The following is a 24,435-nucleotide window of genomic DNA, read 5'->3' as shown; positions in this document are numbered from 1 at the left end:
GACCCTGAAAGGCAATATTCCTCGAGCCACTCCTCTGTTATCTATTACATTTTACCTTTATCCCTCTTGTTTAGACTTTGTCCCTGAACACTCACTGATGATCGATCTCCATGAAAGGTGTGCTGACATTTATAATTTGATAGTGTGTAGTAAATAAGCTGTATCTATGGTAACTAAACAGCATTGTAACGGATGAGGCTGGGCAGGCTCTGGATTCCAGGATAGCATATTAATTGTAAGAAAAATAAAAAGACCGCATCTTCTTCTAAGTGCTCTGTAGGACACTGTTGTAGATTTAGTGTTGAATACAAATCACTGAGCCACACCAGGGTATGGATTCCTTTACCATCATTAAATTGGGCACTTTACTGCCAGTCATTTATAATGCATCATCTTGTTGTGGTCAAGGTATCACTGAAAAATAACCAGAGCACCTATTGTGTATTTGAAATACATCAGCTGCGTCCTTTAACTGAATGCTCCAGTGAGATGCACAGTCCATAAACCTATATACTGCACAGCAGTTTACAAAACCGAGAGGAAGGATTTTATAGCTTTGGAGAGTTACCAAGAATAATTTTATCCTCCAACTCAACAATCACAAGGTAAACAACACAATTATCTTGTTATGGTACACAAGAACCTACAAGGAATTGGCTGGTCTCTGTTTTCAGTGCAGAACCCTTCATTTACAAGAGGCCATTGTTTCCTCTAGAGCTACTAGTGGCTCCCTGTGGTATTAAATGTGGCTTAAGCCTTGTACAGTGACTGTAGTTTTAACACAACTAAAGCAAAGAGGAATACTTTTCAAGCTAAATCAGTGTCCACACGAATGAAGTAATCTAATTATGGTAAGCATTCCTGTTTGTTTAGATTATTGCCAACAGTTCTATTGTCTATTATTGCATTATGATTGTCAAATGTATGTGACATATATTATTTAAAATTTCAGACAAGACACCATGTCCACAAATAAAGTTTCTCAAATGGACTTTATTAAAATGGTTGAACATTACAGGACAGCAGGCAGACTCAACTGGACAGAAAGAAAACAAAGACGATGAAATATGCAAAAAAAAGAGAAAAATGCAATTTACTGGATTCTTTTATTGCTTTGAAATATTCAATGCCTTCAATTGGTTTGTCTTCTCGTTGTCCAATTCTGAACTTTAGTAAACATGTGCAGATCAACATACAAACACATAAATAGATTGTGATGAAATAAATAAAAGATGATTTGTTTTCCTCTAATCCAGTTTATTATCTGCCTGTGAAAGACCTGTATGGCTAGGATGTCAGACTAATGATGGAGACAGCTGAAGGTCTGTAGGTTAGTGCTGCATGACTAAAAAGTTTGGAGAATTCGATGGAAGTAAAATTTGGCCAATTGTGTGTTAGTGTCATGATGTACTGATAAGGATTGTTGCTTCTTGTATTCACAGGTTCTTGGTCTCTGTGCTGGAGGACACCACCTTGCCGTCCACCAGGGTCTGTGTGACAGTCATCACTTTGGTCTTCACTGTTTTCTGTTCTTCCAGAGCGTCCTGGAGCCTAAATGAAAAACATCAAGTACCAGTTAATAACCATGCAGTTTCTATTGACAGATTTTGATAACCACTGTTTCTGCAGGGTCATTCTGTTTTAAAGTGCAATACACAATGAAAGCCCTTCTTGGTTTTTACGCACTTGAAGTCTCCACCGTCCAGCAGCCGTCTGTATGTTGCGATCTCAGCCTCCAGCTTCATCTTCATGTTGAGCAAGGCTTCGTACTCCTGCGTCTGCACCTGGATGTTGTTACGCAGCTGTGTGAGCTCCGCCTCCAGACCCAGAATGATGCTGTTGAGAGACTCAATCTCCATGTTGTAACGCAGCTCTGTGTCCCTCAGTGTGCCCTCCAGAGAGGCTTTCTGTGAGCACAAGATGAACAAAGGGAAAGGACAGGACGAGTTAAACTTTTACAGAAGACCCAGCTCTGCGATGACAGGCTCCATAGCGACGGGTCACCAGAGTGTAAAGCTTGTGTCAACAAAGTACATGCGAGCAACTTGAAGTGAGAGTGCTGAGTTGGGAATGCAGGGAGTTCAGATAAGCGTGTTTTGAGGTAAATGAAGTGTGTGCTGACTGAGTGCTTCTCACCAGGCTCCTCTGTGACTCCAGTTCAATCTCGAGGGTTTGTATCTGTCTACGGAGTTCGTTCACTTCTGTCTGGGCACCCTTCAGGGCCTCTGTGTTCAGGTTGACCTGGGTCTGCACTTCTGTCATCTAAAATTATAATATTCAAATCACAAGATAAGAAAATCTATGTAGGATTTAATTGAATACTTTGTGCTTGAGAGAAACTTGCATGTTTGTACAATAGATGATACTTTATTGTTAAACATTTACCTGAGATTCATGCCATGCTTTGAGTTCTTCTTGGTTCTTCTGTGCCATCTTTTCATACTTGGCCCGAATTTCTGCCATGATCTGAGACAAGTCCTGTCCTTTAGGAGCGTCAACATCCACATGGACACCAGACTGGGCGATCTGATTACGAAGCTCCATAACTTCCTAAAGAAACAAAATGAAGGAAAGAAGAATAAGTAGCCAGAATCACAAATTTTGAGTTGCAAAAGAGTCTTTGTGAATATTCTAGTGTACTTCAAAGGGGAACATAAAATCATCTTTAAATAATTTAAATCAAAAAGAATACTTTGATGTCTACCACGGAAAGACTTTATTGAACTTTGCCCCAGTAGTGACTCCTAGCCTTTTCCAACCATAATCATACACTGTGGTTAGGTAAATATACATGGGATGCATATAAAGCTGTGTCTGGGTTCCTTAACACTTAATTTAATATTTCGCTTAGTAAACAAATGGTTACATTTTGGCTTATGCACTAAAATCATAGTCATTTAAATTCTTTGGTAATTTGTGCGTTGCCAAATATGGATGGGAACCGGTTTTACGATGAGGCTTCCCACAGGATTCACACTCAGATATTTCAGATTTCTTAACAAACCTCCCTCTTCCCAGTGAAGTTTTCTGAAGCTTGTTTTCAAGAACGCCCATCCTCTTTTTCAGGATGTGTGCAGTCGTGGCGGAGTGCGTAGCATTTGTGTGTAACTTAAGCACACACGGTGACAATGAAGGGGACTACTGAGAAATCCATTGAGCAAATATTTGTTAAGGTCTTCTTTTGTGGGTGTTGTTCAGAAGTACTTGAACCAAGTAGTTTTGGTTCAGGCTTAAATTGTCAACAATCAAGGAGCATGAATACAGCTTTATATTGCCTTTCACTGACAAAATGTCCAAAAGTGGAACCCAAAGACCTATTTTCAAAATCATCTTGTTTTGATAAGATGGGGTACATCAACTGCTGATGTCAGGAGAGTTTTGAGTTACTATGTAAGAGATTTCTGCATTCTTGTTTTTGTCCTTGTTTTGGTCACTGGTTTGAAGTGGGTGGGTCTCAGCTGGACAGCTGTGTCACCATGCACCAGACCTTGGTGCACTGAGAGTTGAGGATGTTGGCATTACTGTCAGTCAAATCTGAGTACACCACATATACACAATCCGAAGAAAGATTAACTACAATTTTCAACGTTAAACTCTTATTAAGAAATATCTCACAGTGTATTTTTTTAACTAAAAAAAATAATAAATTGAGATATTAGGAACACTAAAATCAAACTCACATTTTCATGGTTCTTCTTGAGGTGGATGAGCTCCTCCTTCAGGGCTTCGATCTCACTCTCCAGGTTCATGCGACTCATATTGGTGTCATCAATGAGTTTCCTCAGACCCACGATGTCGGCCTCCACAGACTGGCGGATGGCCAGCTCAGACTCGTATCTGGCAATACAGAGCGAGGCAGGTGAGGAGAAATTCAAAGTGTTCCACAGCTGATCAAATTCACAGAGACTGAGCTAACTCACCCTAACTGTTAATCTATAATCTATAAACGCTATTTAATGTCTTGCTGGACCTAACTCAGACATACAGTCTCCAGAAACCTGTTCTGAGGTGCCTGTTCTTTAAATTTTAATGTATGTGGTCATTGTTTGGTCAGCATACAATATTTTGTCCTCCACCAGTCACCAGCTGTGTTTGCTATGACGTTTGATATATTACACAACTGCAACGTCTCCACCAACTTTTATGCAAAGGTGATGATTTATGACTACAGGACAGAGGGTTGTCTCTTTAGATCATGCCACTATGTATTCTTCCTGCAGCCCATTCAGCAGTAAAACAGGGTGTGTCCACAGCTGTCTGGCGTAGTCTTTCACACTCTCATTGCTACAGGCGGGTCTTACTTCACTCTGAAGTCATCGGCTGCCAGGCGAGCGTTGTCGATGTTGAGAACCAGGCGGGCATTTTCGGTGGTGGCATCAAACACCTAGAAAGGGTTAACAAAAGAAAGAGAGATTGCAAATGTTGGAACATTTGCACTAAAGAAGCGACATAGATAATAAAGGAATAAATGCACAGTTGTTTTATTTTTTATTATTTGTGTCCCCAAGTAACAACAACTTAGAAATGTGTTGTTTTGCAATGTTCAGTGAAAGGATTGATAGCAGAATCATGTCTGGTAAATGTCAGGCTACAGTTAGAAACCACTTAACTTAATCTAACGTAGCGTACAACCTGGAAACAGGTGTTTGAAGGTAAGAAAATCTGCACACAAACACCTAGCCATAGGCCTTAGTGCTTGGAACCTTAGAGTAATGGACAAAACTTAAGAAAATACACAAGTTGTTGTATTTACACCTAAGTTCTTGTTGAATTTAATATCACATGCTAACTAGCTTAGCTAGCTGTTTCCCTCAGTTTCAAGTGTTTATGCTACACAAAGCTAACCGGTTGCTCAAAATGTCCGACTTCTTCATGAATTTTCGGGTAATGTGCTAGTTATATTGATAGTATTGTAAGGTTTGATAAAAACTGTGAGGACATTTCTGGACACTGGTAACGCATTTTTCAAACAAAGTAAAAAAAAGGTCATCAAAATGTGGTATTTATTTCACTGGCAGAAGCAGTAACAGGTTTTGGTTAGAGAATAAGGATCACTGTCTACATGTATAAATGTGAGTAGTGCCAGTGGGCCCCTTTCAAAAGGCAGATGGCTGCAATATTTGCTTTAGAAGTCATGGTGCGGTAGATAAAGGATGGGATGGATGGCAGGGAGACATCCAGGTGCCAAAGTCCATGAGCCAATCAGTGGCTGCCAGGTAGCGACTGTCCTGTCGCTGCAGAGAAACAGGATCTATCCTGTCAGCAGGTAATTTGCGTGAGGATGGTGGTGATAGTGGTGGTGGTGGTTTGGGTGTGGGTGCATGCTTGGTCATATGATTGTGTACGCATGTGTGTGCTTGGGTACTCGACTTTGCCTGCTTTGCTGGGTTGGTTTGTTTTCATGCTGCCTTGAGAGTCTGTGTTTTCTCAGATGGGGGCTGGGGAGAAGGCCGCCATCTGAGTGTTTTTTTTTTTTGCCTCACACCAGGAGAAATATGTGACTGTTTTGACCCTGGGCTGTTTGGATAAATTAAGGTCCTCGGCTGTTAGTAGAACAAACACAACCTAATTTCAATATGTATTTGTTCTTATGTAATGTTTTGAGAAAGATAAGATTTTAAGGAAATACATTTCAAACTCCCTTTTTTACTTTGTGTATGTGCGTGTGTGTGTGTGTGTGTGTGTCTCTAGTTTCAGTTGTGTCCTTATTTCAAAAAAAGGATTTGCTGACCTTGATGTTTCTATCTACTGCCCCACAAGGAAAAAAGATTAGAACATTCTCTTTGTGCACATTTTCCCACAGTGAGAACATGCAAACAATAACAGCTTTCCCATGCTGAACTGCTACCATGGACACAGTAATTAAGTGGCTCTCCTCCTGGAATGTTCCATTTGGACTCTTGACTTAATTTTCTGAAAGGAAATGACAGAACTTCTCTTTCAGTGATTTTGATCTTTTATTTTTCCCCGTGTCACTCACTGGGACAAAACCTGTAATTAATTATTAACATGTTTTCTGTTTGTGAACTGTCTTCATTTACTTTCGGTTCTTAAACCTTTTTTGTGCAAATTTATTGCAGAATGTATATGTATGGGATGCATCTGTTAAGTGTAAAATGAAACATGTTTTCAATTAAATAATAAAATACAAAAGAGTGAATCAAGTTTTTCTTCTTAACCATTTCCCTTTTAGCTTGTATTATATGTTCACACAGTAGGAATGATTAAACTGTATGTTTAATCCTATTTTCCAATGTGCAACACTAAACAAAAAGAATAACGGTAGTTAAAGTTATGATGTATGGGCCTGCAGGTTGACCCTTTAGTCCGCAAAGTCCCTGGACTCTCCTAATTTATGTTTCACTCTGGTTTCCTGTCTCTGTAACCCCTGATGCTCTGACATGCCTCCTCCATACTGTTTCCGGTCCAACCCTCAGCCCCCGGTTCATAGAGTAGCAGCAGGCACTGTGCCAAGGACCGGCAGGAACCCCACGTTTAGGAATCTAGACAGTGTGTATCCTTGAGCACTAACAATGTTATATTTAGGTCAGGAGTTGAGCAATGTATTCATTAGAACACCTTTCCAGTGTAAAATACCTTCAAGCATTCAGGTATTGTTCCCTGGTCACGTCTTAATCTGCTACACTGGCGTCACATCTTCTCAAAACATTTATCATTTCACCACATTTCTTCCTGGTTTTCATCTTTCGGGTCACACATTCCTCATTCCCTCCTTCCGTCAAATTTCCTCCACATATGCTTTTGTTCAACACTTAATACATCAGCACATGCACATTCCCCTAGTCTGCCCACGGCACCCATCCCCCTCCTCACCTTCTTCCTCAGGTCATCCAGGATCACCTGGTACTTGCTGTAGTCTCTGAAGTCAGGTCCGCTCTTCTCCAAGGCCTCCTTGATCTTAAGCTCCAGCTTGTGGTTGGCCTGCTCCAGGTTCCTCACTGTCTCCAGGTAGTTGGCCAGGCGGTCATTCAGGTTCTGCATGGCGAACTTCTCATTGCCCATGATGTCGGCGCTCTTCCCACTGGCACTCACCTGGATGCTGCTGGAGAAGCCCCCGGCTCCGGAGCCCACTCCCATCGCAGATCCCAACCCCATGCGGCTGCTGGAAGAGATGCTGATGCGGTTCCCACCGGCCCCGCCATGAATAGTGGGGGCCCTGTAAACAGGAGCAGAGGTACGGGTGACTGATATAGCCGGAGGCCTGCTACTAGTGTTGGAGGAGTACACGGAGTATGTAGATTGCCTGGAGGTTTTCATTGTAGCTGTAGAGTGTGAGACTCAATGAGAGACTTTGAGTAAGAGAGAGAGGCACAGGCTGGGCAGGCAGAAATTGGAGCTCACAGACACAAGGCAGGAGGAGAGGGGAAGCTGTGTAACTATATAAACCTTGTGGGCCTTCAGGTCCCTCCCTCAGACCACTCCCCCTCACCCTGTCCCCTCCCTCTTTTCCACCGGCCTAAACCGCAGGACTGCTCAGAGCATGCCTTTATCCTTCACAACCTTCCTAAGCTGGTCAATTTTGAGGACTCAGTGGAATTCAATAACTTAGAGATTTGGGGAAAATTTAAGAAATAAAACTGAACATTTTTTATTAGACAAGAATGACACAAAAAATGACTTGGACTTTACCGATAGGATGGTAAAGTCCATGAATGTTTTAGCTACTTATTTCTCACCTGAAGAGACTAAAGCCCATTTCTTCTTGTATGGTTTTTGTGTGCAGTGACGCAGCTACACATTTAATGAATGAATTTGTCCTCAGGTAAAGATAAAATAACCGAAGCCTGTTGTGTGATGCCATACTGGCTTTGTGTTGACACTTGCTACAGAGGGTAGAGATATTCAACAATCACAATAAAAGTGAAAAAGAAAACTTGCACAAATATGTCACAATCTAACACATATCTGTGACATATCCTTGAGACATCATCACTTTAAGTCAAATAATTTCATTGCTGTTTCTAAGTCATTGTGGGCGGTTTGAGATCATGTCATACTGACCTGGATGATGATGTTTCATTTGACGGTAGTCAGTTGAGGAACATGTTATCTGAATCATCCGGATACTATAGTCTTGTTATCTTTTAATTTGAAGTTCACATTATTTGTTTATGTGTGTCGTCAGGTTTACCATGGACAGAGCACAAGGTTTGAAAGAATCTAATCTTGTGACAATGAAACATCTGCAGTCACATAAAGCGGTTCTGTATATTGGTGTCAGTTAATTTCTGTACAGCATGAATACATTTACATAAACAGAATAATACAGGACACCTTTAAGACGGTCCAAACACAACAGTGTGATCAAAGTCTTGCTAGTTAATAATAAGAAGAAGAAAATTTAAAAAAAAAAAACAAAAACTGTGAAGTCAGATGGGACTTTTTGAGGTGTTAGATAGCTCCAGATGTTATGTGCAGCACAGTTTGTTATCTGTCCTGCGTAGCCGGATGTGTGTTTGATTGCCCCCCTCTCATAAAGGATGTGGTCAAACAAAGGAACAATTCCACAGTTTGTCTAGTAGATACGTAGAAACAATGACTTTTCTCCACCAGTAAACATATTTCAGGAGCCCCCCTGCAGGCTTTTAACACAAGCACATTCCGCACACATTCCAGTACTTGGTATTGGCTTGGAACAAGGACACAAATCCATCTTGTCGATTTCTACACAGTTTTAAATGTTCCTTTGTTTGATATTTGAAGGTAATAAAAAAAAACAGAACAAAATCATGTGTTTTGTAATATACCTTTCCATCGGTAAGCCTCCAAATTCTGTTTTCCAGTGTGCAAAGCATTGAGCAACAACAAGTGTTATATAGAAGTCTGTCTTCCCTCCCTCGGTGTTCTGAAACAGCATCTACTTGTTCTCAGGTATTCCTCTCTAATGGTTCAGATGTTTTGTCTCATCGTTGCCCCATGTTTTTGTGTTTATTTTTTTTCAAGAAGGAACATGCAGCAGGATATTAAAGTATAAAGAGCTCCTGATGAAATCAAAACAACTAGTGTACTGTCACTGAGCAGGCAAACAACAAGGGATTCCTGCTAAGCAGAGCAATAAAGTGAGTTCATAAGAAGCTGCTTCAAAAAAAGTAGTATCATAGTGACCATACAAACACATCCCAGTATGTTTGTAAAGTTTTACTTTTGATAGGCAGATAAACATCAGACATCTTGTATTATTTTTATCTGAAGTCAGTAAATAGACAAAAACAGTGGCAGCCACACCGGGTCTTTTTATGGGAAGCCAGTTTCAGGGTTTTGGTTTTGTCTATCGGTGGTAGTGATGGCTGTCGTGTCTTGTCTGGTCCTGATGGCTGCCACACCCGGCAGAGAAAACAAAGATTAAGGTACAGAGATGATAAGGGCTGCAGAACTGTTCAAGTGTCAAGTTTCAAACTCATATGTATGTGTAAGATGAATGATGGAGATTAGCCTTAGTCTCAGTGCTTTCCCATGTAATGTGACACAACAAAGACATGAGCCAATATATTTTGTACTGCACAATGGAAGTGACTATTATGTAGGAATAGTCAAGAAAAACATTGTTGGAAAATTGGGGATGAGAAGAATAACATGTCTCTCTTGTCTGTGTGTTAATAACAGGGTCTTCTGATGAGCCAGGATGTAGTTAGCTTAGCTTATGCTCACTTAATTATGAAAAAAAAACAGACGTTTTTTTACACACGTCTCGTTTCTTTTTTTTTGGAAAAAATAAACAAAGAAATGGAAAACTGAGGGATTAAAGAGTTTGTTGGTTTCTAGTGAATTACAAGCAGTGCACAGTCACTATGACATCATACTTATTCTAATATATGTGCACAACAAATACAGAAATACATGAAAACTTGTTACATTAAAAAAATGTATACGTGTTAACAGTTTTAATTACAAATAAGTAGCAATTACACATGTTGGTAGGCATGTTTAATGAACTTTGGTAAATTGAGCTAGCTTTTTCCTCCTGCATCGAGCAAAAATGCTAATTGCAAAGCTAACCACAGCCTCACTCCAGCTCCTTAATACACAGACGTGACCTTGGTGTCTATTTACTAATCTCACTCAGAAATAATGAGAAATCCTTCCCAGAGGACCTGCCCTTAGTTTCACCAGACCTAGTGATGACATACTGGGGAGATTTTTGGTTTGTAAAGTGTATTGCTATTTTTGCACTTGTTTCTTGGGAGAACTTCAATTTTACTACATGTCAGCTGCCTATGATGCATTAATTCCACCTAAAATCAACTTTATCATAGTGTTGGAAAAACCACCCATGTTCTGACACGGATGATGCACAACAGTAATGACCTTTTGACTTCTGAGAATTGTCGTTGCACAATGATTCAAATGGTCCCATTATGTCCGAATCCTACAACTAACTGCCATCACCTATCAGCTTAAAAAGGATTCTTACTTTCTTTACCTAACTCCTGTTGAGGTTCATGTTACTTTGAACTCCGTGTCTCTCTAATGATTTTAAAATATAAAAGGGAAAATCCCCACCTTACTGTAATGTTAGATGTGAGACATTATCCTGTCCTTTGTCACAAGTTTTGGCAGGCTGCTATGCCAGCTAAGACTAACCTCAGAGGATCTGGCCCAAAATCAAGAATTTTTGTCAGTCATTACCCGGATAGTCATCACCAACCATCAACAGCCCCCCTCCCAGCTACATGCTAATCTCTGTTCCTTCAAAGGACAGATCACAGTTTGTTCCCGTAAGTCTTATCATAGTTTGGATGGCTTCAGGTTTCATCAACGTGTTAACAAGCTTTCCTTATTTACAAAGAACATTTTCACAACTGTCCTTACAATCACAGCCCATCATTTAGTGTGAAATGTGGCGACGTGCAGGGTACACAACCTGCACAACATCACTTCACATGAATAAGAACATAAAATCTGAGTGAAAATCCATTCGTACTCGTCTGCTTCCTTCTCTTAACTGAGTGTCTTGAATGTTTATGTGCCAGCCAAACTTGATTGCATGATCTGAGAAGCTGATTATCTGATTGTTTTATTGATTGAGTGGTTCTATATGGAAATGCATCTGATAAAATACTCAAAATGAGAGGTAATCTTCAGTGTGTGTGTGGTGCTGGGCCTGGGAAGGGCAATGCTAAGCCTCTGTTTACTACAATCCAACACCTTTATCAACCTTGTGTAATAATGCAATTAACCAGGATGGTGTCTGGAGTCACAAGACAGTCACACCTAATGTTTGACAAATGTTCTGGCCCAATCACACTCTCACTTTTGCAAGCTATGTGTGCGGGAAGAAGGATTTTAATAGATTTAAATGTGATTGCCGCTGTAGGAGATTTAAGCTGTTAGCATGAAATTCACTTAAAATGTAATGTTTTTTTTCAGTTTTGATAGTGCTCCCATGGAAATAGGATTTGTGTTTGTTGGTAATGCCAAGTTATTGCACTCATTCATAACAAAGTTTGACTCACGACCATCTGATTAAGTGTTTAAACTCTTCTTTACTGGGAAAAATGAGCTATCAGTAGCGTGGCTGGCTCCAGCAGTTTGGTGGGACTATGAAGTTGTTGTTCTGTCAGACCATCCTTTCTCTGTTCTGACCTCAGGGTCCAGAACACCCACAGAAAGTGGTAAATCAGAGCAAGCCTGACAGAAGCAAAGGATGGGTACTGAAAAGTCTCATTTACAGGCCCGGCCAAGGGATCGTCAAGTATCTGACCTCAGGTCAGATACTGACTGGACCCTTGGCTATTTATCACTCAACACCTCATTCCGTAGGAGGACAAACCACCATAGATGATTTCGGCTGAACTCCCTTTTAAACTCTTACTGACACAAGACACTTCAGTCATAACAAACTGACACATTCACTTACTGTCACTGCAAAGATATCTTCTGACAGCACTGTATCTCTGTGGTACCTCTGACTGGATGTGAGAATATGCAGCACTGTCCACACAACTCACGATGCCATTGTGAGATTAGTACAGCATAAAGAGGCTCATGATGACTCACTAGGTGTGGGGTAACACAGATGGCAAACACTTGTGTCCAGACAATTTACAGGTGTGTGGAACATTCCCACCAGGTGCAGTGGCCCATTGCAAAAAGTGGTGAATCACTCATCTGATCCAGGCAGGAATCAGTTATCGGGAAATATCTCCGTCGTTTTCCTGTGTATCTGTGAGAAGATGCCAAACACTGGAGCGGTGTCAGAGGGTGTTTTTCAGAGAGTGCTCATGATTAAAGGAACAACTGCCAGGAAGCCATGAATGTAATTGTTCAGGTCTGCAGGGGCCGGATTATGCTGCAGGTTTTCCAAGATCAGACAAGGAACTTGGTTGGCTTTTAATGGGGTTTTAATGGAGAGTATACATTTCAAAAGGGTTCAAATGAAAAGGGGCAGATGAGTGTTTTTGTGAAGTAAAATATGATTCTGACAGCTTTAAACTTTAGCTTTAAACTTAATTTAGTACGAGTGCTACAGGTTTAAATCAGAGTCTTCATTGAAAAGTTCTAGGTTTGCCAGACAAGAGGAGAGGACAGATCCACAGACAAAAATGAGGCCAGAGATCACTGGACCAAGGTCAGACATTGGGTGTGTGGTCTTTAGGATGTAGCATTGGGGGGGGGGACAAAGAAAACAACAAATGATAAGTGCAAATAGGGTGTCATAATTCTAGCATATGTTGCTGTTGGAATATTTTATGGAAAGACAAAAATAAACTAAAGAATGTTTCGACAAACATTATTCAAGGGTTTCTGGCCTTCCTTGGCTTCTATCTAGTTCTGTTTTGTCCAGTTTAGTTCATTTTTGTATTGGAACTCAACAAATTTGTATTTTTATGTCGAGTTTGTTTAATAATAGACATTAGCTACATTCTTGATGAGTGTCATGTAGGTAGGGGCCTGATTCGCACAGTTATTTTCTGCACTGCCACATATTGTTTGTGCTTTGCCTCTTGTCTCTGCTTATTTCTGGTATAATCTTAATTGTTTCCAGAAATGTGTTCTCTGGTACCAGGGTTGCAGATGTTTGAAAGTTGACAAGCTGGAGGAGCCGGTGATATGGGTGGGGTTTTGGAGAGATGTACTTTGTTGTCTTGTATTTATTCCAACCAGTTGGTTTTCATGGGGCTAAAGAGTTACTATGTGGCTTAGAGTGGAGTCTGACATGTAACCGTAAATTATCATTGCTTTACCAAGTCAGAGGTTTATGATGGAAACACTTTTTTTTATGAGGATTAATGACCCTCTCTGAGGAGGCCTATTACCCACTGAGTTCAACTGCTGCTCCACTATTCAAGGTGGTGGTAGTCAGCCTGCCCTCCTCTTTCCCTTGGGTTTCAGATTGTTTGGTTTAGCTCTATTTTGTTTGATTTTTTGTTAAATTCCCGTTAGCCCTGTAAAAATAAATTCACTTTTATTGACAGTTCATGTGTGGTCTCACCTAATTCATCCAGCCTTGAATCAGATTGTGAAATCGAATTAAGGAATGAGGATGATGACTCTGAATAACGCTAGAAGATACTCTGTTAGCATACATGTTATAAACTTCACTGGTTGAAGGCAAAACAAAGCCAGGGAGATTACAATCATGCACAACTGTCAGAATTAATAATTTAGTTTGATCAGACAAGACAATTTGCAATTTGTCATTACTGCTCCATTAATATATAGACTCATGTTGACCCTTGTTTAAGGTGACCCCACTCTCAAATCTGTCCATTAATCTGACGCAAAAACTGGGAGAGAGTTAGCCTAGCTTAGCACCAAGAGAGTAAACGGAGGGAAATTTGCACAAAAGTAAACCTACAAGCCCCTCTGAAGTGAAATATTTTTATTTGCTATCTGCTAGTAGCTGTTTTAAGCTCCCACTCTTTGTGCTAAGCTAAGCTAAGCCCACTGGCTCTAGCTTCTAAAACTGCACACATGCTTGGTGCTTGTATCACTCATATCTAAACAAGGTGAATGAGAAGATCTCAAAACACATTCACATAGCCCTTTAAAGACCTAAATAAAGATATAAATTTGGCTTTATTTTGCCAGAAAGTGATTCCAGTTTAAGTTATGCTACTCTTGAAAAGATTACATACAAAAGCGACACAACATGTTTAAAAAAAAAGACATTGTTTGGAGTATGTTACCAAATATTATAAATATTGTACATTTATTTTGGTGGAGTCAAGAGCAAGGCACTAATTAAGCAAAGTATTTTTGACATAAAGGATGGGTGTGTTGGGGAGCTGGCAACTGAGTCTACAGGAGAAGAATGATAAAGGTGTCGGTTCTTTGTAGGTTATTTTATGTGGCTGTGATGGATAAACAGTTCTGAATAGGAACAGGATGTTTTTTTGCATGATTGCCAACTCCTACAAGGATTTGAGAGCATGTTGCAGGAAAATCTCATGAAGGGTGTGTCCATTCTGGGTAAGCATCGTAGGGTGGAGGTTATGTCAGTATGGATGAGCATTATGAGCATAAAGGGTGTGAGTAACTATTTTAAAAAGGGCACGCCAAGTATCTGACGCATTATTTTACTTCATTTTCTGAGATGTATTCGGATCCAGTCACACACAGTAGCAACTCTACTGTATGCTGTGTCAGTGATTTCTTATTCACTCCCCCAGTTAGCGTCCTTCACACACTCAGACATTCTCAGCAGCTGTCTCCTCCTTTTCCCCATCGCAGCCCACATACCCGCTCTGTAATTGCTCCCAGAATGCCTCCCTCTGACGCAGAACGCTCCTAGGAAAAGAAAATTCCAAACTGGGTCCCTACCATGTTACCATGGTGATGAGAAACAAATTTTTCAAGTTCACTTTGGGAAAGCGCTCTGCTCAGGCCGTTATTTTACTACCCCCGCTGGGCACGCATGATGGGCCTATATAGAAGCCTCTTGGCAAATGCCTGCTGAAGTTGACACACTACATTTCACAAGCGTGTGCAAGAACACAGTGCAGTAGCCATGGTCCAATTCTTCAGAGCTGCTTCCCTGCTCCCCTCTGTGTCTGAGCTGCTGGGCTGCATGTTTTCAGACACAATGGGTTCATTTGACTGGACAGGCACAGTGTGGAAAAAGTTCTCCAAAGAGCTCTCAGTCTCAGTGAAGGATAAAAAGAATGAAAAGAAGGGGGAGAGAAAGAATGACCACTGTCTGGTCTCAAAGAATGTCCAAACCGGCGAAGTCTGACTCTCAAGAATCAGGCATTGATAAAGATGTGTGTGAGAGACGAGTGTTCCTGTGTACAACACAGGCTTTAATGTGAAGCCAGGTCCAGGGGTTGTATCCATGCTGGCTAATGTGGGATGATACTACATTTAATAATGGTTTAAAATGACACATTAACTTTTGTAACTAGAAATAATATGTACGGTACCGTTTAAAAGTTTGGGGTCACTTGGAAATGTCCTTATTTTTGAAAGTAAAGCAGTTTTTTTTTTTTCAGTGAAGATAACATGAAATTAATCAGAAATCCAGTCTAGACATTGTTAATGTGGTAAATGATTATTTTGGCTAAATGGCTGATTTTTAATGGAATATCTACATCGGGGTACAGAGGAACATTTCCAGCAACCATCACTCCTGTGTTCTAATGCTACATTGTGTTAGCTAATGGTGTTGAAAGGCTAAGTGATGATTAGTAAACCCTTGTGCAATTATGTTAGCACATGAATAAAAGTGTGAGTTTTCATGGAAAACATGACATTGTCTGGGTGACCCCAAACTTATGAATGGTAGTGTATGTGTGTTCTTTGTGTAAACTTGGTGGGTTTATTACCAGGAACCCGAGGACTTTGAAGCAGAATAGATGAACTAGGCTGGTTTTGGGGTCTTTCTGGGGGCTTTTAGGATTTTTTCTTTGTGGTCCTCAGCCTTGGTTGTGCATTGATGTGACATTGTAACAGCAGGCATTGCACTGGTTTTCTTAAAAAGAAAAAAAAAAGTGATGTTCCAAAATTGTTCCTCACTCCAGAAAAACTATTCACTACAGCAGAGTGGTCAGACTCAAAAAATCCATATCTATCTAAAAGTTATGGCCATAGCCACGATATTAGACAAAGAATGTTTCTCTGCATATGAGTAAAACACTTCATTTGCATAGTTGGACTGTTGTATATATCCTGTTTATAAGCTACAAGCAAGTCACACAGCCTTTCTTCAACTTGAAATGAAAGTCTAGAAACTAACTACCAACTATCTGATGTTATTACCAATGAAAATACTTTGCATAGACCAAGCTTTATGAGAAAAAGATTTGTTCCATCCAGTCATATACTTTGTCACAGGCAAAAACCATGGAGATGAATTGGTTTACCCTTATTTTCCCTTATTTCCATTGAAAGCCTCTATTTATGTCTCTCCCATCTGTTAACGGCTTTTTGCAAGCTGTGTCTATTTCAGGTGGAGCGGCTGACTCATTCCTCCCATGTAATTACCTCCTGGCTGACCAGGCGCCGCCTCGTAGATTGTACAGTAAATGAATCGTGCAGGGAGGGAAGCTGCCTCCGGGAAATCCCTCTAAGAAGGGGGTATCCCCATACCAAGGAAACCCTCTATATCCCCCCTTTTCCGCACCACCCTCAAACGTACACAACGGCCATATGTACTTCTGGAAACCATTACATCTTCCTACAGCTTTCCACTCCTTTTCTGTGAGTCTTTCCAGTCGTTTTTTCCATGCCACGTCACTGTGGTCATAGATGTTTTATATTTCAATTCATTCCAAATGGCGGGAAAAGCACCAGCCTCTTCTTCCATATTCCTCTTGGTGTGACCTTTGTCGCTTCTATAATTGACAGGCAAACACACCGAAGTGTTCGTACATGCTTCCTCACACGAGGCCACACATAGAGAGACAGTGAGAGGAAAAGAGGGAGTAGCAGAATGACACAAAGCTGGAGTGGAAGGAACAGAGAGCCGGTTGGGGGAGTTGATAAATATCACATATGTTCACTGGCTGCAGCATATCAGTATGAAAATGCAAAATGACAATTTGCAGCCACCTCAGTGTTTCTCAGATGGTGCTGATGTCTGGTCCTTGAGGAATTTGTCTGTCTGGCAACCATATGCTGGCATGTGGGAGGACAGCCAATAGACCATTCACTGACCTTTGGCGAATTCACCCCTCCCTGTGCTCTCTTATAGAGCTATGGAAACGCTTTGTGGCTCAGTAAAATGTAACGGCGAATGGATGTAGATCTTTTCTTCTGTGTGAACTCATCATAATATATTTAAAGTTGAACTGAAATTTCAATTCTATTTTTTTATTTATTTTTTACAAGAAAACACAAACTATAATGATGCCACAGCTACTGTGCATATTATCCATTATTTAATGGAAACAGTGTTTTACCTTGAGGCCGCTGGGTGGGCTAATTCCATGACTGACATTTAAAGGGCTGGTGTTGCTAGGGGATGTACTCTGCTTGGGGCACTTTGTACTGTATAGCCTACAAACACTGATACCAGACATCATGGTAATCCTTTTTTTTCACAAAGTCAACATAGCATTGGTTATATAACAACAGTGATTTAAGACTTCTATTCTAAACAACCCCACGGAAAACCCCCACACCCAGTCCACAGTAGCAACATAATCATAATATTGCTCTGAGAGTGAATGTAAAGCTGTACAACATAACATAGTTTATTTGCTTCCGAGTCTAATTTATTTCCATTAACTACACCAACAATAAATGATGGGTGATGCTCATACAGAAAGAGATACACAGAAAGAGTCTTGGTTAATCAGAACCAATTGGAGCCATAAAAATAATAATTAAAAAAAAAAACTTTATTCTTTGGGGCTGCACAGTGGCTTGGTGGTTAGCACTTTCACCTTACAGCTAGAAGATCCCTGATTTGTGTCCTGGCCTTCTCAGGATCTTTCTGCATGTTCTCCCTGTGCATACGTGGGTTTTCTCCAAGTACTCTGGCTTTTTCCCACAGTCCAAAAACATACTCAGGTTAACTGATAATTCTAAACTGTCCGTAGGTGTGAATGTGAGTGTGATTGTTTGTCTCTATGAGTAGCATTGTGCTAGACTGGCAACCGGTCCGGGGTGAACCCTGCATTCACTGTAAATCAGCTGAGATAGACTCCAGCCCCCCTGTGACCCTAATGAGAATTAAGTGGTGTATAGATGATGGATGGATGGACTTTGCTCTGTCTCTTACAAAACCCATAGTGTTGTTTAGTTGCATTTTGCTCCAGGTGTCAATCCCACTCCTACAGAAATCATTACTTTTGTTCATGTTATAGCATTTGTAGCATCTGCTAGCAGATGTGATGACGACAAACAACAAGATTATCCAAACTGATAGGAGATGCTTGTCCAGAGTAGATAAAGTGCAGATTCTTGGATCTAGGAAGTCCTTACATACAGGCTGAAGCAACAGTCCACATAGCTGCTCCCCAGATAGTTACCTGCCTGTAGTCAGTTGAATAGATTTATGTCAAAGACTCTGTCAAATGCCAACATCATTCTGTCTCTCTCTCTCTCTCTCTCTTTTTTAAGCAAAAAACCTTTATTTATTCTCTAATTTTCTGTTTGTTTTGACCTCATGACATACTCTTGACAGTCTCTTGATCAGCATGCACATTTTGTTCAGTGTATTTGTTTGTGTATTTGCACATAATAATATTAATATGTTTGTATTTCCCTTTGTGCTTGTGAGTGTCCCAGCATTCTAATATTAATGGCTGTCATCATGCATATGCAAACATTCCTGCTTTTGTGTTTGCATGCGTGCATCCATTTGTGTTCAGTTATGGCACACACTGCACACGTGTGTTTTTTCATTGTTTCAGTGTGTAACTTCAGGGTGTGGAGTTTATGCTAGTTTATCTTTTTCCTGACCTTTTGACCTGGGAGTGGCAGAGGATGACCAGGAAATCTGTGGACGAATGCAGAACTTACCAGTCTTGGGCCTCCGTTTTTACTTTCCCTGCTGCAACTATCACTTCCCCATGCTTGATATTTTTTGATTTCAGTTGTTGTATTGTTGCCTCTTTTTCTGTACCAACCCTGATGTCGTCTTTGTGTCCTCTTATATTTGTAGTTTTGGCCTCTTCTCTGCTTCATTTGCTTCAGACTTACATTCATTTAGAAGTCCTTCTCCCTCTCTTCCATCTAGCTGTAGCTACACAGTACATTTTGCTGCAACATTCTGTCTCTGCTCCCTTTTCCTCCTATGGCCATGTTCCGTCCACTCTGTCTGTTGCTCTTTCTGTTCCTCCCCTGTCATCCCACTCAGTTCTTTTGTGCAGTTCTTGTGTGTCCTCTAATCATTTTCTGGCTCTGGTGTGTCTCCCTCCTTCTTTACCTCCCTTCTCCCTCCATCGCCTCCTGACCTTCCAGCTGCTGAGCGATGCTTGGATCCTGTTCTGCATGTCAGTCCCCCTGACAGGAATGTGCTGTTTGTACATAAACACAACAAACGAACTGATAAGAGTCCCGTCTTGCACAAGGACATGCCGTTTAAGACCAGTAACACAATACCACCAGGGGAACTGATGAGGAAGGAAGACAAGATTCGTCATTAAATTCTAGGTTTTAGTTGTGTCAGGGGGAATTCCTGACCCCAAACAAAAGAGGTTAAAAAAGACCACTGAGTGGTAGCTGTTTTAGAAATAACTGCTTGATGAAACTAAATGAAGTATCTGCTAATGTCAGTTTTCGGTGTTTCAACTTTAACTTGGTACAAATATATAAACATTATTTACATAATTTTATCCACACTGAATCAAACATCAGTCCAACATTGCATGAATATACCCATATGTCGATGGATATCTTTGACCCAGTGTTAATGTGTTTTCTAGTATAACCCTTGGTGCTATTTGTTATTATTTCTGTATACTTCAAGTTTACCTACAAACTTTTTGTATGACATGAAAAAGTTGATATATTAACACAACAAATATATGACAAAGTGCAATATTTTAGTATAGAAATGGCTAAAATGATGGATGTGGATCATGCAGCACAAACATTCTATGAGGCTTTGATTCTACTTGAGAAGACAAAAATAAAACTTAAAAATGCATAAACTCAAGTTTGAGCGATACTCTTAATGACAAATTCCAGCTAAAACGCTTCGACGCTGTCCTTGCTGTGTGAGCAGGGCACTTGCATAGGGAGAACAGCACACTGCATGTATTCCCGACAACAGCATGCAGTCGTGTGTTTGTGAGTGCTGGTAGGTGCACTTGTAGGATTCAAGCTTAGAATTTAAACTGAAACAGAGAGCAAATACCATACTTTGTGTCAGTCAACCACTGGGACGATTCCCCTTTCATATCCAGGACCATCACTGGTTAGAAAAGGTGGGTCTGCAGGTATAAGCCACAGATTATAAACAGCAATCTTCATACTGGAAGAGTCGCAGTTTGCTAAACCAGAGAAGGCCCATCAGGTCCACTGGCATTCATGTGATTATGCACCAGGAATTAGTCATCCAAGGTCGCACTGTTCAGACAAAGTTCTACTGTAACATTCTAAAGCGTCTGAAAGACAACATTCGGCATAAACAAACTGAACTGTGGCGCAATCGCATATCAGTTCCCCAGTGCACTGTAGAACTGGTCAAAACCTTTTCACACAGGTTTTTTAGCCACAACAGCACAACCGTTGCTCTCCACCTACCTACATGCACTCTCTGCAATTTATTCCTCTTCCCAAAAATGAAACGCAAGTTGAAGGGTCACTGTTTTGGCACAGTTTTAGAGATTCAGCACCCATTGCAGATGATGCTTGACATGTTTATATAGCTGAACTTCCAGAGAGCGTATCAAGCATGTCAGCAGGCCTGGGAGCGCTGTATCACTGCATAAAGAGACTGTTTTGAACTGGATGGCGGCCAGATTTAAATCAGCTCCAGTTTTGGTTTATTTATGGGCACAGACTTCAATAGCTGACCCGACTCAAAATTAGTGCCATCTGCTGTTTATCTCAACAAATCAACTCCTATTATTCACATAACAGTAGTGAACAGGCACTAAAAGATGAAACAGTTCCCATAATCTGGGTAAATCATACAACAATAATGTAAAAGATGCAACTATCACTGATTCAGTTCAACCCCTTGTGGAGAATAGTTCTCAGCCTATAAGTGCTGAGTTAAACCAGTATTTCCTTGGTGCTATATTCATCTAATCTGGATAAAGTCTAATAAGTTAGTTAAAATTTTGTTTTTGGCATGTAGCTGTTTTACTTTGTGAGTAATGATTCTAACAGTAAAAGTAAAAGCAGTTTTCTCTTAAATTGTGTAACTCATTTGGTGTTTGTTTTCTTGGCGCTTTGCAGAAACGCCACACAACCAAATATGACCAAACACACTGGCCCGATCTTCATCTCAACAACAGACTGAAAGATCTGGAGCTCGAATGGGCTGCAGCTGGCTGTCACTACTTAGTCATGGATGCCTGCGCCAATCTCCCGTGAAATGACGGGTGGGGACGCACTGGTCTCCATGGAAACAGGACGTAGCAGCTGACTCACTGATTAAAAATGGGCAAATCTTCAGCCTTCCCAAAAAATAGGAAATGTTGCTCACTGCTGCAAACATCCAGCCTGTTTGCTCGTCCACAGACTGCACATCCACAGGATTCTCGCTCCTCGGATGCACAAAGCTCAACAGGAAGGCATTACATAACGGTGTCAGATTACATGCAAACACATGCAGCTGGACCACACAATAGCTGTGTTTTCTTTTGCCACTGTGGTGTGAAAAGCAGCTGTGCATGAGGAAGTAATGCATACACTTGTACTATTATTTTTTTTACTTCTTTAAAATCATCTCAACTTTAACTGTTGCTCAGCATGTGCAGGTTTAATAGAATAGTGACTCAGTGTCTTATTATAGCAACCGCTACAGCAGAAGGGGGCAGTAGAGTGCAGGTGTTTGCTGTACAGGTAGATCCAGCGGGTTGAATCACAAGAGACGTGAAAATCTGTCCCACTTTAGTCTTTCTAGACCTTTGCGCTCCTCTACTCAGAGTAGGTTTTACCTGTTGCTGTCCTTTATTGCGTAATGGTCGTTTCCGCTCCTTGGGCCAATGTGGGCTAATCTGATGCGGGTTCCTTTCGGCCAATTGAACTTGTGTGTGTGCGTGTGTGTGTGTGTGTGTGTGTGTGTGTGTGTGAGGGAGAGACAGGCATCCAGTGGAGAACAGAAAGTACCTCTGTGGGAATTTGAAAGTGTGTGTGTGTGTGTGTGTGGGTGGGTGGGTGTGTGTTGTCTGTATTTTCTCGGAATCGGTGTTCTTATCAGCACCAGGGGAGCCAGCAACATTAAAGGTGTTGTGACTGGTTTCCACAACAATGCCTTGCAGAGCAAATAAGCTGTGCGTTTCCACATGCCGATTAAACAACAAGAGTGTCCGACTGTTATCTCAGCGCAACATACAGACTGGGTAGGAAATAACAGGTCTGCACGGTGCGCCCCTCCCTGCTTTATTAAAGCTGACTCTCTGTTACCTTTTCCTCACTGCTCCTTGAAGCTTTGGTTTCATTTAACTCTTCTACATCTCTTAGTCTCACAGTTTTTCCCTAACTCTTTTGTCTTTCCTTTGTCCAGAGAGAATAACCTCTTTGCACATACTGATCAGCAGCACCCTTCCTCCCTCCTTTCCTATCTGCAGGTATTCCCCCTTAGGCCAGACCCTGTCGTTTAACCCGTCGGCCTGCTTTCTTTCAAACTGCTTGTGCGGTGGATTGAGCTCTAAGAAAGAGAAGCAGCTCCACAGTTTTGGTAAAATGAGCTGCAAGTGTGGTCTTGGAACAGCACCATGTGGGGGAAAGGCAGGCGTATGATATACTGTTAGAGGAAAACTTCATCTGTAAGTAGAGTCAGAGGAGGTGGAGTTAATGTTGGCAAATCATATTAGCTTCGGTTTTATTTTGTGGATTTAATGGGCCGTGAAGCTGAGGTCCCATTCTCTGAAGGGCAAACTTAAGAGGGAACGTCACAAATACACAGTGTCACAAATACTAATATACAGCATTCTAAATATTTAATTAATGTATTAAAACACTGAAATTCCTATGCATAGAAAATCCCCTCATCACCCAATATGACACTGAAGATAATCAGTCTGGCTTCATGTTCCCAGTCTCCCACATACAGCTCTCCCACGGCCAGTGTCCATCTTTGCTACAAAGACGGAAGAAGCAAAGAAAGAAACACTAAGTGACACAGGATTAGCATAGTTTATGTAACATACAGCTGGTTGATCCTGTATGTGCAGGTGTTCAGTCTCTTTATTTGTCAAGATTCTAATATGTCACACAATACCCTCGGGTAGGCGCGAAACTGTCACAAACTCAGAAGCACAACATGCCCAAGCATAGAGCCAGAGCATTAAGAACTATGTTCAGCGACAAGAGCAATGAGGAGTCCTGCAGCAGATGGAATGCAAAAACCCACCCCCATCCCGCCGGCCCCTGAACCCCCCAGGGTTAACTTGTGTAACTTTTTCTTTTCGGGTCCATTAGCCATTGGACTATAGGTAGCCTGATTTTAGAACAAATACGCCCAACCCTGAAGTTAAATTCAAATTTGCAGCTTTTGCCTCAGTTGTGAAGGTAAAGTCAGATGACAGTAGAGTATTTTTGATCTATTAATTGCAGTTCAAGCCTGTTTAAATTCTATTTCTAGATTTAGGAAGAGCTTGCAAGGCAAGATCATCACAGAAAAGGTATAATATAATGTGATGGTGAAACAGACATTGGTAGAGCTATTGCATTTCTCAGGTAAAAGGAAAAACTCAACATGCATTGCAGTGGACTGTGTGATTATGGAATGTTCTATGTGTCATACTCTCATAGCACACCACAGAATTCCAGCCCATTGGCTTAAATAACTAGACGATTCTGCACCCTCGGGTCTGTTCAATGACAAACTTTTTTAGGTACCATTTCAAAATCCCAAAGCCTGGGAACCAACCATTCACAAACATTTATCTAATATGTGGCTGGTCTGAGCTGATTAGCGCCAATGAATCGCTTTTGTGATTTGATGCTCCATCACACATTTTCGATTGGTTGCAGGTTTAACCAATTGCTTGCAGAGAAATTTTGGTCTGAGCCTGCAGAGAAACTGAAAATGCACTGAGGGGTTCTACACTAATGTACATGTGCATTTTGTTGTGATAATATGGCACTGTATGGTCTTGAAGATAAGGTGGAGCTTGGACTTTACAGAGAGTCAGTGCAGAGAAACTTATGTTGGAGAAATATGATCTCTCTTGCAGGTTCTATCAGAACTCCGGTTGCAGCACTTTGGAGTGTTTTTGCGACATTCTAATAATCAGGAATTACAATAGTGCAGCCAAGAAACATCACTATAACACGGGATGTTTCTAACTGGATATATATTGTGCAAATCATCCACTGATGAGGTAATTCCAGGGATGCTGGGCTGTG

At 40.9% G+C, this 24,435-nt stretch overlaps 1 protein-coding gene across 1 annotated transcript; it reads right to left on the bottom strand.

Annotated features, from left to right (window-relative positions):
- Positions 1-973: 973 nt before the first annotated feature.
- krt18a.1 (keratin 18a, tandem duplicate 1) lies at positions 974-7,382 on the bottom strand. Its single transcript, XM_023289529.3, has 7 exons — positions 6,835-7,382; positions 4,302-4,384; positions 3,681-3,837; positions 2,386-2,550; positions 2,137-2,262; positions 1,687-1,907; positions 974-1,551 (listed from the first exon to the last, which is right to left on the bottom strand). Exons 1-7 carry the CDS (start codon positions 7,276-7,278, stop codon positions 1,437-1,439), a joined length of 1,311 nt encoding a protein of 436 aa, XP_023145297.1. The 5' UTR covers positions 7,279-7,382; the 3' UTR covers positions 974-1,436.
- Positions 7,383-24,435: the final 17,053 nt, after the last annotated feature.

The sequence above is a fragment of the Amphiprion ocellaris genome, chromosome 8 (assembly GCF_022539595.1).
Source record: "Amphiprion ocellaris isolate individual 3 ecotype Okinawa chromosome 8, ASM2253959v1, whole genome shotgun sequence".
Taxonomy (NCBI): domain Eukaryota; kingdom Metazoa; phylum Chordata; class Actinopteri; family Pomacentridae; genus Amphiprion; species Amphiprion ocellaris.
This window is presented reverse-complemented; position numbering and strand designations above follow the sequence as displayed.

Coding starts and splice junctions, on each gene's coding strand:
- krt18a.1 (XM_023289529.3), bottom strand. CDS start 7,278: ATGAAAACCTCCAGGCAATCTACATACTCCGTGTACTCCTCCAACACT. Junction 4,385..6,834: donor TGGATGACCTGAGGAAGAAG/GTGAGGAGGGGG, acceptor AACCCTTTCTAG/GTGTTTGATGCCACCACCGA. Junction 1,908..2,136: donor TGGAGTCACAGAGGAGCCTG/GTGAGAAGCACT, acceptor TTGTGCTCACAG/AAAGCCTCTCTGGAGGGCAC.